At 42.6% G+C, this 16,187-nt stretch overlaps 1 protein-coding gene across 1 annotated transcript in view; it reads left to right on the top strand.

Moving 5' to 3' along the window:
- The window catches only part of rasa2 (RAS p21 protein activator 2), a 56,007-nt gene that overhangs the window by 10,231 nt on the left and 29,589 nt on the right, over nucleotides 1-16,187 (top strand). Inside the window, exons 3-9 of the mRNA XM_083636361.1 lie at nucleotides 2,523-2,626; nucleotides 2,832-2,926; nucleotides 7,059-7,135; nucleotides 12,649-12,732; nucleotides 13,098-13,170; nucleotides 13,367-13,443; nucleotides 13,949-14,050. Coding sequence (XP_083492487.1) covers nucleotides 2,523-2,626; nucleotides 2,832-2,926; nucleotides 7,059-7,135; nucleotides 12,649-12,732; nucleotides 13,098-13,170; nucleotides 13,367-13,443; nucleotides 13,949-14,050 — 612 coding nt within the window. The remainder of the gene's footprint in view (nucleotides 1-2,522; nucleotides 2,627-2,831; nucleotides 2,927-7,058; nucleotides 7,136-12,648; nucleotides 12,733-13,097; nucleotides 13,171-13,366; nucleotides 13,444-13,948; nucleotides 14,051-16,187) is intronic.

The raw sequence follows: 16,187 nt of genomic DNA, 5'->3' as shown, positions 1-16,187 counted from the left end.
GTGGTTTACATCCCTACACAGCAACCCATTCATTTGAGACTTATTCCAATTGAACTGACCTCCTACATACAGTACATCAACCCGACTAAAGCAACTCAACTGAATCTTGATTTGAAACACTGTACATGTTTGCAATTTGACTTGAAACATCCAGTATGACAATCTTGAGTGGTATATTCAGCCTGTTTGAGACAGGTGCTCCATCTGCATCCAGCATGTACATGGAACTAGTGCTTAACCTACAATTGGCTGTCAGGACAAGCTGTCCAGCTCTTGGTCCCATCTGGGGTCGTGAGGTAGTTACTTTGGCAGAGCCGAGTGGCACAGAGGATCCTGTCCTCTGTCTGTCTGCCAGCTCCTACAGGGCAGCCAGTGTTGTGCTGCTGAACACAAGAGACCTCACCTCTTCACTGCTATATTTGGCCTCTGTTGTTTAATCATTGTTGACTTGATGGAAGGAAGGTTCTGTCTTCAAATTAAATACAGACCTGGGTCAAGAAGACCGGTTAGGTTGACCCAATGTTGGTTGTGTTTAAAATTTGATGTCCCTCAAGAGGGCCCCGGAAAATAATCAAAAGACTCAACCCACCCACTCAACAACATGTTCTCCCTGCTAGGCTGCTACTACCATCAGGGAGGAGATACAGAACCCCAAAAACTCGGACAAGCAGGCTGAGAAACCGCTTCATCCCCCAAGCCACCCGACTCCTAAAATTTAAATAATAAATAAAACCACCCAATAATGACTCTCAAACCCCTGGGCAATATGCAATATTCTATTTATGGGCAAGGATGTTCTGATGTTGATGTACCAATAAGATGCATAACAAGCATGACCGACGTTTACTGACGATGTTGATGATGATGGTGGTGTGGTGAGGCAATAATGATGATGACGATGATGACGACGATATGTAACGGAACACAACACAGCTCAAGAATTTCACAAGTGACAATATATAAACATCTTGTATCTTGATGTTGCCAATTTTGGAGGCTTGTCTTATTTTTAGTAGTATATAGTTGTGCCTTGGTGTACTATGTTTGGAGCATTTATAGAGACATTTACAACAGTTTCAGAAGGTAAGGGTTTGCTCCAAATCCGTTAGCGGTTTAGTTTGCCCTCTCTTTTGTAGCACTTTCTAGATATTGTTCAGGTTTGAGTTGTCCTGGCCCCCGTTTCATCGGTAAATGTTTGCGCATGATCAGATAGTATAATGAGGAAAGAGACAGGAAACGTGTGGGCGTGAAGGCATGATAAAGGCTGTGACACAGATTTAAACCTAGATTGCAAAGAGACCATTCAGCCTAAAGCCACAGCCACACTGATCCGCTGTGTCTGTCCGTCTCCATTCATTTCAATTCATTTTCTATATGAGCTGTGTATTGTCCAGGAAGCGCTGAAGACACATCAGTCTGTGTCAGGTTTACATTCACTTTGACAGACAGAAAGTTAAACTCTTTCTTGCCGCACAGATTTCGTTACCGTAAATCAGACGTTTTTTTTTAACGTTTTTCTTGACGTTCCAAAACAGCCCAACGGACCGAAACCTATCCGTTAGGAATTCTGTCTGTTTTCTGACGGATCATTGTGGCTGCATCTAACCCACTGAGTCAGGAGGAGGGCACCCCGTGTTGTCCACCTTCTGCTCGCTTATACGCTTTAGTTTCTCCCTAAATGAATATGATCCGTTTTTAAGATTCTTATGTTATTGATGTTATTCTGTTTAGGCGCAAATGCAACACCAAGGTTAAAGATATACCCTTATATTTTTTATTTTTTATTTTCTATTATTTATTTATTATTATTATTTAATATCGTTACTATTCTATATTTGTTCTATGTTATTTATACTTATTTCAGTAGCATTAATGTAACATTGTTTCATTTAATTGCAAGATGTAATACACAGGACCTTGTATACATTGCAAGGTGGTGGACAGTGAGGATGTATTGTATAGTCAGTCGTTCAGAGTATGGGAATACCGTATGTACATAAAGAGACAGTAACTTTGTTTGCAGCACGTTACAACCAGAATCAGAATCACTTTTATTGCCACAATATGTGTCTGTATGCAGCATAGTGGTCAGGTCAATATACAGAGATAAAGAAGTAGGAAAGATAACTAAAAGACAATCACAACGTTACAAGTGCAATCAAATCAAATATATATATATACAATATGTACATGAGTGGAGGAGTGTTCAGTGGTTTAGATTGAATTTACTGAGTTAAATAGGTGTTAAATGGGCAGTGAATTTACTTGAACACCCATTACAATAGCCAAGCCAATACTAACGACCGTTTTAGGCGCGACCAGCAGCTAGTGTTAGTCACTCTTTTAGTAGGGCCAGTAAAAAAAAATTGAATAACATTGAATGTTGCACACAATCAACTATCGGCCTAAACAACTGATAAATCATTGATTAGGCCTTTTCATGAACATCGTATTCGTACGTATGTGCTTGTTTTATTAAAGTAGTCTCGACTAATGGTTTAAACCTCTGCCTTAATTTGCAGCCCTTTCTATGGAGAGGACTTCTACTTTGAGATCCCACGGCCATTTCAGTGTTTATCCTTCTACGTTTATGCCAAGAGCGTTTTCCAAAGGGACCTGTCTGTTGGTAAGTCATTGATAGACACACACATATGTTGAAAACTCAATGATAGACAGACAAACACACACACACACACTTTATCCCCTGAATGATTGAGTTGGTTTTGTGTGTGTGTGTGTGTGTGTGTGTGTGTGTGTGTGTGTGTGTGTGTGTGTGTGTGTGTGTGTGTGTGTGTGTGTGTGTGTGTGTGTGTGTGTGTGTGTGTTTTCAGGCAAGGTGTCCATCCGGAAGGAGGACCTGTGTAAATACAGTGGGAAGGAGCATTGGCTCAGCCTTCAGCCAGTAGATCCCAGCTCAGAAGTCCAGGTGGGTTCCAGAAAAACAACTTTATGTGATGTATCACGCAATGGGAGTATGGGACTTCATCCAAATATCTCAGTTGAATGTATTATTATTTAAATGTTGTGCATTTTGATATATTGTTTTTGAAATATTGGAGTCGGAGGTGGTAAGGAATTAATACCGTAAGTAGTACTGTTTACATGTACATTCTTTGAAATGCATGTTCTGGGATATAGCAAGCTTGTGAGTGGAAGGTCGTCGGTTCAATCCCCGGGGCCGGCAGAGTAAATCTGGGTCGAGAAAGTGTAAAAGCAGCATTTGCCCCTCCCTCATTACCACACCACTGAGGTTTCCCTTGAGCAGGACCCTTAACCCCAGCCGAGCTGACCCAGCTGATCAGTGGCAGTGGCCACCAGATCAAACTGTGGTTGTACTGGTCAGCTTCCAGGTGAGAAGGTGTGTGTGTGTGTGTGTGTGTGTGAGCAGGGCCCACTTGGAAAAGAGATGGAAATCCTACGCACAGTTGCATTTTTGGAGAGGTGTAACTGTAAGCTATGGTTGCAGCCTCTGCAGACTATGCTGGCACTGCAAAGACCTGAGGTGTAGAACAGTGCAGAAGTGTCACTTTCCCTGAATGGCTTTAGTTTTTTCTCCTCCTCATTGCTTTTGCGTTGTTGCAACAACAGTGCTGACGATGGTCAGGATGCTGACCCCTTTGTCCTTTGCTGTGCTCCTTCGTCCAGATTGTTGCACTTCTTCTTGTCACGCAAGTAGGAAATTGAGCCACCATGCCCTTTCCTGGGTGATCATGGTGCTAAGGACTCTGCAGGCACTGCTCAATGAAGACAGGTTGTATCTCACACTGCTCAGCCACTGAAGTGGCTCTCATCTGCTTCCCTCACAGTTTGGTCTGCCAGGAGAAGAGAGGAGCCATTTAGGGCCCTTACTGTTGTTGCAATGGACCTGTAGGCTTTCTCCATCAAGGAAGACGGCAGGTGGAACGTACAATAGGCCCACAGCAACGGGAGCATGGTGGCTCAGTGGTAGAGCTGTCGCCTCACAGCTAGAAGGTCCTGGGTTCGATTCTCACCTGGGACGCTGTGAGCGCTGAAGGAATGCGTGCGCGTCCGCATGTCCTCGAGTGCCCACCGCCCGGGTGGGGTCGTCAAAAGGGCCTTTCTGTGTGGAGTTTGCATGTCCTCCCCATGCCCCCTGGGGGTTTCCTTCATATAGGAACCCCTCACCAAAACATGCAATATCCTGGTTGCTAATGTGGTGCCTCCTCTGGTCGTTAGGGGCGCCTGTTCGGATGGAGGGGAACTGGTTGGAATATTGTGAACCTTCCACGTGCTATGTCCTACCGGTGAAGCTTCCCCTGTCAGGTGAAAAGAAGCGGCTGGCTAACTGCCCATGTCTCGGAGGAAGCATTGGAGCCAGTTTCGTCTCTCCCCAGATCGGCAGAGGGTGGAGCAGCAACCAGGATAAATAAATTAAATTAGCACTAATGGGGGATAAAAATGGGATAAAAAAATCTGGGGAAAAAATATAAAAACAAACAAAAAAAACAATAGGCCGACAGCAAGTCGTGGACAACCTCTGTTTGGGGTGCAAATGAGTGGTGACTCATGTTTTTCAACTTTCCAGAACAATTTGCACGGTCAAACTCGAGCAAGTGAAGCTCTTTTTCCCCCCGCCTTGGTGTGAACGCACCTTTAGCATTGATCTTTCCTGGTCAGATCAAACTGGCTGGGAGACACAGCCTGAGGGTAGAAATAGAAGATTGTCATTGCCATCTTCCTAGGTTTGGTTGTTTTGGACGTGAGGTTACGCACCCATCTCCTCTGGTAGGAACAATTTGAGCCGGTGGCCAGTACTATCAAGCCGGTCGTCCCAGGTACTGCCTGGTGTTACAGCAGCACACTACAACGTCTGTGCTGCCGTAGCTAACATGTTGACTCTAGCTGCCATTGGCCCACGCCAGTCTATTCTGGGCATGCGATGCTACACTGATTCACTCACAAGTGGACACTTTCAACTCAGAAGTTACATCAGTGTGTATGATGTGGTTTGTGGACCGGGTGGGTGCATGAGTGTACTATGAATTGTGTTTGCTCGATGGGTGTCATAGTCAACTTTCTCAGTTAATAACAATATTGCATGCCAATGAATGACAGGAATGGGTTATGGAGACAAGATGAATACACAAAAGAGTGGTCTGTGGCAAAGATTCATGTGTTGGCAAATTGACCATCAGCATCTTCATTGGTTGGGAATTCAGATGGCTAGGCCTCTAAGCTAAAACACATGGGAATGTGAGAGTGTCGATTTGCTGATGATATTGGCCCATTTTAATCCTGGCTCGCTACTGTAGTTGTCATTTTATGAGCTAAAGGCATATCTTAGTTGTGTCAGAAAGAACTGCCTCCTATCCAATTTCAGCTCTTGTCATACTGCTGAATTGCAGAGGGAGAGTCCAAGTGTGTGGGCGTTTTTGTTGAGTTTTTTTTTCTCTCTCTCTCTCTCACACTGCCGCACTCTCTGTCGCTCTCTCTTTGACACTTCCGAAGGCGAGGCAGGCTGCCTTCACCACATCCGACCCCATAAAGACTCACAAACATGACAGCTGCCGTGACTCACGCTACAGTATGTTACCTCCATTAACCTGAACTGCCAAAGCACGAGCTAGAGCTGGCCAAGGTCTCAGGACCTGCTTCGTTGTATACATCTAGACAACAACATCATACAACCAGACACAGAAAAATGTATTTGATCGTATAAGAGAAATAGGAATTTAAGTCAAAAGAAGTGGATTTTTTTTTCCCCTATTTTAAATATTTAGTGATTGATTGGGTGAGCAAGTGGATTGTCATATTATAGTCTACACTACCACCACTGCTACATGAAGTATCCCAGTTAATGTTTAACATTGTTATTTTATTAGATTTTCCCATTACTTAGTCTCCAGTTAATTTGCTGTACACAAAAACAAAACATGGTTTCATTTAGCTACCCTTGATAGCCCTCTTCATCAGAGAGATTTATTACCGTAGTTTAAATATTTCAATGGCTACTTTTTTAAATGTCTTTCACATCCTACTCACTAGCTGCCTGGACTCTGTTTAAGTGCTTTTAAATAGAATGTCTTGTTGAAGTTATTGTTTATTTACGTTCTGGGTAGAGGATATACTTACAGTACTTGTAGTGTTCTGTTGTAATAATGTCAATTTTATTTGTATAGCCCTAATTCACAAGCATGTCTCAGATGGCTTTACAGACAATAAATCTAGCTAAGTCTAGCTAAGCACTATCAATAAACGACGGGATTGAACAATCGACATTAAGTTAACGCTTGCCCACCCACCCAGTCTGTGGGCGGCCAAGTGGATTACCTCATCATGGCAGCTGTCTGTCTGGTCTGGGCAAGTGAGTGACAAATGTATCCTGACCTGAGCAGGCTGACAATCCAGTCTGACTGACTGGTTTGACGGTAACGTTACCATGATTGAATAACATTACACCGTTGATGTGCCTGTAGATTTTGTAAATAATCACTGTTGAATGAAGTTTGGATTTCATGATCCGCAGTAAATCCCAGAGCAGACATTTGAGCTGTCTTTCTGTGAAATAGGTTAGAGAGCCAAAGTCACGCCCCCTTCCGGTTTAGGCCTACGAACCAAGGGATTTCATCCGCCATTCTTATTTCCATAGTCATTTTGTAAAATGCTTATAAAAAATCATTTTACTTGGTCAAACCAAAATTCAGCTATCTTTAGAATCAGGTGAGACCATATAACATTTCACCCCGACCAAAACATAAAAACAAAACATATTTTTTTTAATATGCTATTTTTTTGCACACACACACACACACACACACACACACACACACACACACACACACACTGTGCCGGGGAGAGGGCGAGAAGTAAACCTGCACCACTGACTTCAACACCTGTTGTTGTTTTTTTTACTTTCTACTTGTAACATGACTTGATATGTCACAAATGGACTTGCAACTTGACATGTGACTTTTCACTTGAAACATGTGAGACTGAGACCTCATTACTTGAGTGATTGGGGATTTCCTCTCACCTTTGGGAATCTGCTTGAAATCTCCACTCTTATCTTTCACTCCCACTCTCCTCCTGTCTGACAGGGTAAGGTTCACCTTGAGATGCGGTTGAATGAACTGATCACAGAGAACGGCACTGTGTGTCAGCAGCTACTAGTCCGGTGAGTACCTAACTTCCTCCTATAGAGTACCGCAGGCCAACCCAGAAGTCATGCTCTTCCTGTTTCCCTCGTTTCAAAGTCAATGGGATTTCTGTATGGGATTTTGATTAAATGCCTGAAATGAGGTCTGTGGTTAACAAAAGTTTATGAAACAGCAAACGTTTGTGTTCAGCAAGATGATCATCACAAATGAGGATCACTTGTATGATTTTTGAAGAGTTTTCTGATAATCGCGATTTTAAAAATCACCCATACGCTTCAGAAATCATGAAAGTGGTCCTCATTTGTGAAGATTATCTTGCTGAACACAAAGTTTGCTGTTCCATAAACCTTTGTGTTAACCACAGACCTTATTTAATTAACACATTGACTGCCAGCCGTTTTTTTCTTGCTGTAGGTAGCTTCTGCCAAGCCGTTTTTTGAGGATTGTGGCTCATTTTTACAAGCGCCGAGGATTATTTTCTGCTTGGAGTTTGTGAACATACAATATCTCAAAAGTACTAATAGAATGTGTACTTTCTCTGTCTAAAAGAGTTAGTTTGTAGAGTTAGTAGTTATGTAAGCATTATCAGTTGAATACAGCATGGTTTTAGCATGAGAAAAAATATTCAGAGATAAACGGCTTTTTGTGAAATTCGATAGAGCTGTCACTTTAACCATTCATTTTTGGCTCTCTCTCTCTCTCTCTCTCCCTCCCCCTCTCGCTCTCTCTCTCTCTCTCTCTCTCTCCCTTCCCCTCGCTCTCCCTCCCTCTTTCTCTCTCTCTCTCTCTCTCTCCCTCCCTCTCGCTCTCCCTCCCTCTCTCTCTCTCTCCCTCCCTCTCGGGAGGGAGACGCACTAGGTTTAATCCTAGTGAGAGGGGGAGAGGGAGAGAGAGAGAGAGAGAGAGAGGGAGGGAGGGAGAGAGAGAGAGCGAGAGAGAGAGAGAGAGGGAGAGAGCGAGAGGCAGAGTTGCTTCAACTCCTCCCTCTTCTTGGCTGCCGCGGCCGTCACAGTCTCAGTGCTTTTGCTGCTCTCCTGTGCCTGTCTGCAGGCTGCTGTTTGAGGAAGTCGGCATGGACTCGCTCGCTTCTTGGGAGTTTTGGTTGAGAGAAGCTTTTGCGATTCTGGTCATATTTATGCTGCGTGTTTCAAAGTGTGTTCCACCTGTAATGTATTATGTAAATTTGCAATCCCGCATCGCCAGCAATCAGTGCGAAAACGAGAGCGTTTTCCCCCAACCATTTTCATGAGAATGTAATACTGTAAAATCGCCTCGCCATTTCCTTGAATGGCATGCTCCCTTTTTCTTTGATTTCGCTCGTCTGGGGGAGCACTGTCAACACTTAGTGGGTCGGTAAAATAGATTATACACATTCAATACCTCCAATAATTGTACAGGAGACGTAAAAGGGATTGATCAACGCCCCACCGTCAAAAAAAAAAAAACGTTTTTTTTGACGTATCCATACGTCGCTGGCAGTCAACGGTTGGATTCTGCTTGACGTATCAGTACGTCGTTGGCAGTTAACGTGTTAAGACATTTAACCAACATGACCATACAAAAATCCCATTGACTTTGAGACAAGGGAACCGGAAGTCCTAACATCCGGGTCTCAGAACTCATTCCTGCAGTACTATGCTTCCTACCAGGTCCATTCAGACACCTGTGTGCATTGTACATTTTATGTACCACTTTTATATGCAGTATCGCAATGATGCATGCTGCTGAAATACATTTCAGAAAGAATGACTGACATTGATTTTGGAAACATGACTCATATATAGTCTCCAACTGTATAATTAAACTTTTCCCCATGGTCTAGTGTTAAAAAAGCAAACGAAAATTGCAGTGAATTGTAATAGTGAATTGCAAAAATCATAGAATCGCAATACTTAAGAATCGCAATATATATCGGCTCTGCACCCAAGTGCTATGATAGTATCGAATCGGGAGCTCAGCATATCGTCCCTGCCCTACTATTTCTATATGCATTTGTTCAACGAACCACATTATATGCATTCGTATTTGTATTTGTGCTCGGATAAAGCAAAGTGGGCAGGGCTTAAACTGGAAGAGAGTGTGATTTAGACTGAAATGTTTAAAATCCTGCAAATTCTTTTTGCACGACCTGCCCCACCATCCCATCACAGCCTATCAACACTCCCTTTCTCATTTCACACAATGGTCATGTGAATGTGGAAAAGACAAAAGAACTGCTCATTAATACTCCAAACACACGCCTTACTGGGATTGAACCCCACTTTCATCCACGGCGAGACGGTAGAACAGGTCAACAACTTCAAATATCTTGGGCTCACTTTAGACAATAAACTCAGCTGTTATAAAGACAAATCAAAAGCCTCCCTCAGAGGAATAGCCTTTATCTTTGGCAACTGTGTCCCTACTCAAGTTTCTCTCAGATGTCAGATGTATTTAGTGATGACGAGTGATGAGGAGACGAGACACCCCGCTGTAATGAACAGAGTCCTCATCCACTCTGAGTCAGACTGACTCGACTCCCCGTCACAAAGGAGGAGCAGGCCTGCCAGGTCAAGGCAGCAACATATTTAAAATAATTAGAACTGTTCTCGTAGCAAACAAAGTGTGCAGACAACCGACTTTGTCTTTCTCTCTTTCTGTTACATCTCCATTGTGTGGCAGCAGGTGGTAACGACACCACCAGCAGAAACCCTGCACCTTCAGAGTCAGTTATATTTGAATATATTTTCTCCACCATCTCATAGGCATACTATTAAAAAATACCCAAATCATATTGGAAAAAAAACACATTATTCATGCTTTGACAATGTGGTTCTCTGATGTGGGAACACCCCTGTTATAATTGGACCTACAGAGGTAGTCTATATTATTAAGAAATGGACCAGTAAGGGATTCGTTAAGAACGGATTGTTAAAAAGGAATCGGCATTGATAAAGCCATATCAATGCCCAACCTTGGCCCCCATTGGGTTCACTGGGTTGTTGTTATTATGTCACACAGGATTGCTACCTCTATTGTCTCCACCTTTCCCCGAGTTTGCAGTTGTATGCAAACCTGTCCCTGTATGTGTGTGCTAAGATGAGCTTTCCCTGGGTCACAACTAGGGATGGGCATTTCTAGCAAAAACACTATAAAATAATGAATTGAGTTCCTGCAAGTAACGCACATGCGCAACTGTACTTAGTCGCTAGCTGTGACTAGACTGCCCGGGATGCAGAATTTAATCCGACGCAAGAGCAACTGCACGAAGTGCGGAGCGAGGTGCTCTGGGCACGCTATGTTATTGTAACAGACTGTATACGAGGCTCTGTGTCCCCCCGGAGTTGCCGGTGTCCGGAGTTAAATTAACTGCCGACCGTACAGTACAGACAGACGCACACCACCCACAGTCAACAATAGTCTGTCACAGTCTGGTACACATGATATAAAATATACACCTGTCTCATGATCGTTTAGCCTGTGGTACAGTTGTGTAGAAAGTGGCCAACATTGTGTACGAGTATAGATAGAATATATATATATGCCAGCTGCTCAGTATCTTTTCAGTGAACGGATAGCTCACTTAGAAGAGCACAGTGGTTTGAATGATAGCTCACTTAGAAGAGCACAGTGGTTTGAATGTGGGAGATCGGTGGTTCGAATCCCATGTGAAGCGTTGTGTTTTTAAATTTTAATGGAACCTTCTTTCTTGTTTTGTTTTTTTACGGGACATATAATGTATAACGATGCTGAATGCACACTGTGTACATAATCCTATCAGCATAGCTGAATATCCCTATTGTGGTAACTAAGATTCTGGTGAAATATGGTCTAAATGTGTGAACGTTCAATCAACGTCTATGGACTAGTGGATGAAAAAACTTTAGCTTTTGAACCTGTCTTGATAATCTTTTCAACGGTGACCCTAACCATTTTTTAAACGTCTTTTCAACAGAAAAATGCTCGCTGGGATAGCCTATTATCATAACAAGTAGCAACCCGGGTGGTGCGATACTGCCATTCACACTGAAATGAAGCCGAGTCGGGTAACCTGGCTTAACCTTTTCATACCCAAAATCAAACTGGGGAATAACCCTGGTTGGACCCTTGGTGTGAAAGGGGTATAAGTGTTGTGTACCAGCCAAGTTTAATTCCCCTTTTCAAATCAAACGTCAAGTACAATGACATGAGACGAGAGGATGGTCCTCTCAAGAGAAAACGCTTACTTTAGAGATTCAAATTGGGTTGGACATGTACGTACAGGATGCGGGCGCGTTACACCTCATGCTGTTTGTGTCAGTCAGTGCGAGTTGTTTTTGCACCTCCATTCATACTTGAAGAGCAGGAGGAAGTGATGACACCTCCGGTCGGAAGTCTGCGCTGCTTACACTGCGACCGCTGTGGTTTTTCGACTGTCGTCATTCACTGTGGCGCTCAGATTGCCGGCTTAAACTGTCACTTGCTTACTCTGTGTATCCCCTTGACGTGCACACATGATTCAAATCAAACGGAGCCGTCATGTAACTTGCACAACGTCTTGTGCTTGTACTTGCCTGCCATTCTGAAAACCAATCCTGTTGCAGTGTGATTAACGTTAGTCACCAGAGAGAGGGGTGGAGGGGGCTGTAGAGAAGAGAGAGAGAGAGAGAGAGAGAGAGAGACTACAGGGAATATTGTCATGACACCCTGGAAGATGATACACAAACATCCTCCCATTCTCTCTGCTCGCCTCCATCTCTGTCTGACCTCACTTAGTGATGGGATGCATTCATTCCTATTCCCTGGTGGCTCCTGCTTAGCAGCCAGCCACATCCTGTTTGGGGTGGCTACAGTGTGTGTTTGTACCTGAAACAAGTGGGGAGGGGAGCGGGGAGGCGCTGTTTGCAATCAACCAAACATGAGGGCAATCACATCTCTCCCAAGATGTCTACTGCTCTTTTTATGATGTTGTTGAAAATCTGACTTGGCAGGAATTTTTCTAACTGGGATTTATCTATTTCTAAATCGTGATTATGACCATTGATGTCACATCAAGAAAGCCTAAGAACCGCAGAGAGCAAAAGTATTGAGCCGCAACCGTGACGTTACTTTTCTTTTCAATTTGTTTGTCAGCAGTAATATGTAATGCGTTCGTGTCAACAACCTCATTTCAGACGCGCTATCTGTTTAATCAACCAAAAAGATGTTGTGCTTTTGAAGACATAATACTTTACATTCTTGGTAGCTGATCCCTCACAACGTTAGTCTGTTTACTATAAGCTCAGTCAATTAATACAGTAGAATATCTTGAAATATTGAAAACTTTGCATTAATGTTTTCAAGCAAAGGTGAATAAAAAAAGAATATATCATCAGCTACCTAGCATTTTGAATGGGAAGGGAATTGTCCTCTACCCTGTTGCTGTTTTACTTTTTAACAAATTAAATTAATAAATAAACAAACACAGCAGTAACCGCTGAATTGTGTGCATGTTGTGTTGTGTGTGCATTAGTTGTATTGATTGTCCCTCCCTGTCTCTTTGTGTGGTCCTCCCTGTCTCTGTGTGGTCCAGGATCATCGAGTGCCAGGGCCTGCCTTTGATCAGTGGGCAGAACTGTGACCCCTTTGCCACCGTGTCCCTCGTTGGACCGGCCAGGTAACTCTGCTCATGCTGTTTTCCAAAGAACAAAGACAACTTTTTTATTTTATTTTCAGCTGTTAACTCGCACTGAAAACTGAATCTAAATTAATTTGAAATGATAAAAAACTATATATAAAAAAAAAAATTGTAACAGGAAAATCTAAACTAGCCATTCGGACTCCTTCACACCCACTGGAACTGATCTTGTAGAGGAAAGAAGAAAATCTGGGTGCCGGAACTTCTTCAAAAACATCTAGAGGCAATGCAAATAAATGTAACCTTCAAATGAAACACATCTTGGTTATTGATCAACTGGAAAACCTTACAAAACCAAACTGGGCTATAAATAGTTTCTGTGCCTCACTGCCTTGTCTCCTCAGGTCCGACCAGAAGAAAACAAAGGTCAAGAAGAAAACCAGCGACCCTCATTTTGAGGAGACCTTCTTCTTTGAGGTAAAATGACGCACCTCTGTCACAGATTTCCATGCGACGCAGGGCATAGAACTGCGTTAGTTTGTTAAATTCATTGGAATAAAAATGGCGCAAAAAGCTAACTATTTGCGATAGAACAGCCTTTAGGCAGTTTGCTGTGAAGCTACGGGGGTGGGTGGTGGAGAAGCCTGACATTGGTTGATGTGTTCATCCTCAGGTCACAAGGTCCAGCAGCTACTCCAAAAAGTCACATTTCCAAGTGGAGGAGGAGGACATTGAAAAACTAGAGATCAAGTAAGTTGTTTTCACTCCGGTCTCACGCTCTCTCTCTCTCTCTCTCTCTCTCTCTCTCTCTCTCTCTCTCTCTCTCTCTCTCTCACTACAGTCTTGACGGCACAAATATTCTTTCTTAACAACTAAACGATCAAAAAGTGAATTTGGTGTGTTCTGACTACTGATGGAGAGCCTTGGTTTCTGGTTAAGGATATGTGGGGCTTCCGTCACAGTGGACTCATAGCTCACTGGGTAAGACTAGACAGATTCAAAGGTAAATACTCACGCATGGTTTTGAGGTTTGGATTTGAGGTGTGTCATTGCACGAGTATTGTATTGGCTTTCATGCACCAAGCAGGTAAGCAACACTCAGGAGTGAGAAACCGCCCCCATACTGTATATATTGAGTTTGGGTGGTTATGTATGCGGACATGCAGTTCGATTTGATGCAGTTTCATTTATTTTGATGGTGTTTTATTTGTACTCAAATGAGATTGTTTCAGTTCCCATCCTCTCCCTTTTGCAGAGTTGATTTGTGGAACAATGGGAATCTGGCTCAGGATGTGTTTCTGGGGGAGACGCGGGTTTCTGTCAAGATCTTGCGGAGTGATCACATCCACAGGGCCTGGTAAGGATCTGTCTGTAATTATTAACATAATATTATATATTATTTATACTTCTTCTGGTGATCTAATGAATACATGTTTGTTTTTAATACAGACACCAATTACAATCTATTTTATGCCAGCAGCTTGGTGAAACTACCATACTAGTGTTTCATATGCTATTACTATTATGCTATTACTGTACATGCAGTCAGAAATGCTCTCACACACACACACACAGAGCTGTGCGTTAACGTAAAGGCTTTGATGTGCTGACGGGGCTGAAAATGACTGGGCTGTTGAAGGGATGGAACAGAACAGGGCAGATAATGGGACCTGTGTTGCGCCGCATGTGCCACTCCTCTCTCCCGTGTTTATTACACACCAGAAGCTGTCACTTTGACGTCATTGCACAGTCACCTTCCTCTTAGCTTTTAGATCACATTTCTGTCTTGGACTTCAGCCCAGAATTGTATCGCATCATTTATTTTTGAGATGGCACCAGGACATACTCGCCGTTGTTGTAAGGCTAGGTTTTCTGCGCGCTGTAAAAAAAAAAAAAAAAACGATTTGAAAATCCTGCTGGATTTCTCTATGTTCAGCAGTCGCTCTGTGGATGTGCCATAGCTGTGCGTCAGTGTAGGTGATATGGGATTATGCCAGATAGCAATCTGTTTTTACATGAGGGCTGTGAGCTGAGTGCGTGGGAGGCTGTTTGCATAGCGGCAGCACAGCACCTCATGTCCTGTGTTGAGGCTGCTGGTGATCTTCCGTGCAACAGACATGCACACAGCTCGGCTTTATAAAATCAGCGGTGGCGATTTCTGTGTGCTACCATTTCCGATCAGGCAGCTTATTGACAAACATAGCTGCAGCTTGTGAAGCACTGCAGAGTACAACTCTGCAATTAATGATGTTGTGTTCTGCTGTTGACTGTTAGGAAGATTTGTTGTTTATTTCATTTTTCATTTTCGTTTTCAATTCAGTTTGGTTTTTCAGTTACTTTCCAGAGTGGGTTTGCTTGTTTCAGTTTAGTTTTTATTGTTTAAAACATTTAGATTTAGTTGAGTTTTTATTGGTTTTATTATTATTTTATTTATTTATCCATCCATCCATCCATCCATCCATCCATCCATCCATCCATCCATCCATCCATCCATTTATTTATTTATTTATTTATTTATTTATTTATTTATTTATTTATTTATTTATTTATTTATTTATTTATTTATTTATTTATTTATTTATTTAGTTAGTTAGTTAGTTAGTTAGTTAGTTAGTTAGTTAGTTACCGTAATTTCCGCACTATAAGCCGCACCGGAGTATAAGCCGCAGCAGCAAAATTGCCTGTTTGTTACATATATAAGCCGCACCGGACTATAAGCCGCAGGTGTTTTAATGTTTTTTTTTTTTTTTTTTTTTTTTTTTTTTTTAATTGTGTTTTAATGTTTAATTACCATATGTAAGGGTTCATGCACAGAGGGGATTGTCGGGAAAGAGATGGCTGTTTGAGGAAGCTCCCATTTATTAACATTTCAACAAAACAACATAACACAACACCACCTGTGTTTTTTTTTACAGTGCACACAGTGTCCGCGGTGTGGTGAAAAGAGGGCAAGAGAGGAAATTAAAACAGAAGTGGATTTATAGTTAGAAAGAGTGCTAAAAAAGAGAGATTTTTTTTTTTTTTTTTTGAGAAAATCCATAGATAAGCCGCACCGTTATATAAGCCGCAGGGCCAAAAAACGGGGAAAAAGCCGCGGCTTATAGTCCGAAATTTACGGTAGTTATTCAATTATATGGGTGTTTATTTGTCAGGGGCAAGATGTAAGAAGTTTCTGAATAGGTATTACAATACAAACACAACACTGTGAAGGCCATTGACTCACAGTCATGGAGACATCCCCGTCTCAATAAACATATGCTAGCCTGGTTAAAACCATCCTTATAACGTCGTCTCATATTCTGTTTTACTCTGTGTATCAGTGTGGACTCCACTTCGTCCACAGTGATTTCAATGGGTGGGACTGAGTACTTACCTTGACAGACAACTCCTTCAGCTAATCAGCATCGCCAAATCCAGTCCTTAATGGCCCATTTCCACCGCTGGTATCAACGCGGCCCCGCCCAGCTCGTCTCGCTTTTTTGTCTCATTCCACC

The sequence above is a fragment of the Poromitra crassiceps genome (assembly GCF_964638095.1).
Source record: "Poromitra crassiceps genome assembly, chromosome: 5".
NCBI classification, from domain to species: domain Eukaryota; kingdom Metazoa; phylum Chordata; class Actinopteri; order Beryciformes; family Melamphaidae; genus Poromitra; species Poromitra crassiceps.
This window is presented reverse-complemented; position numbering and strand designations above follow the sequence as displayed.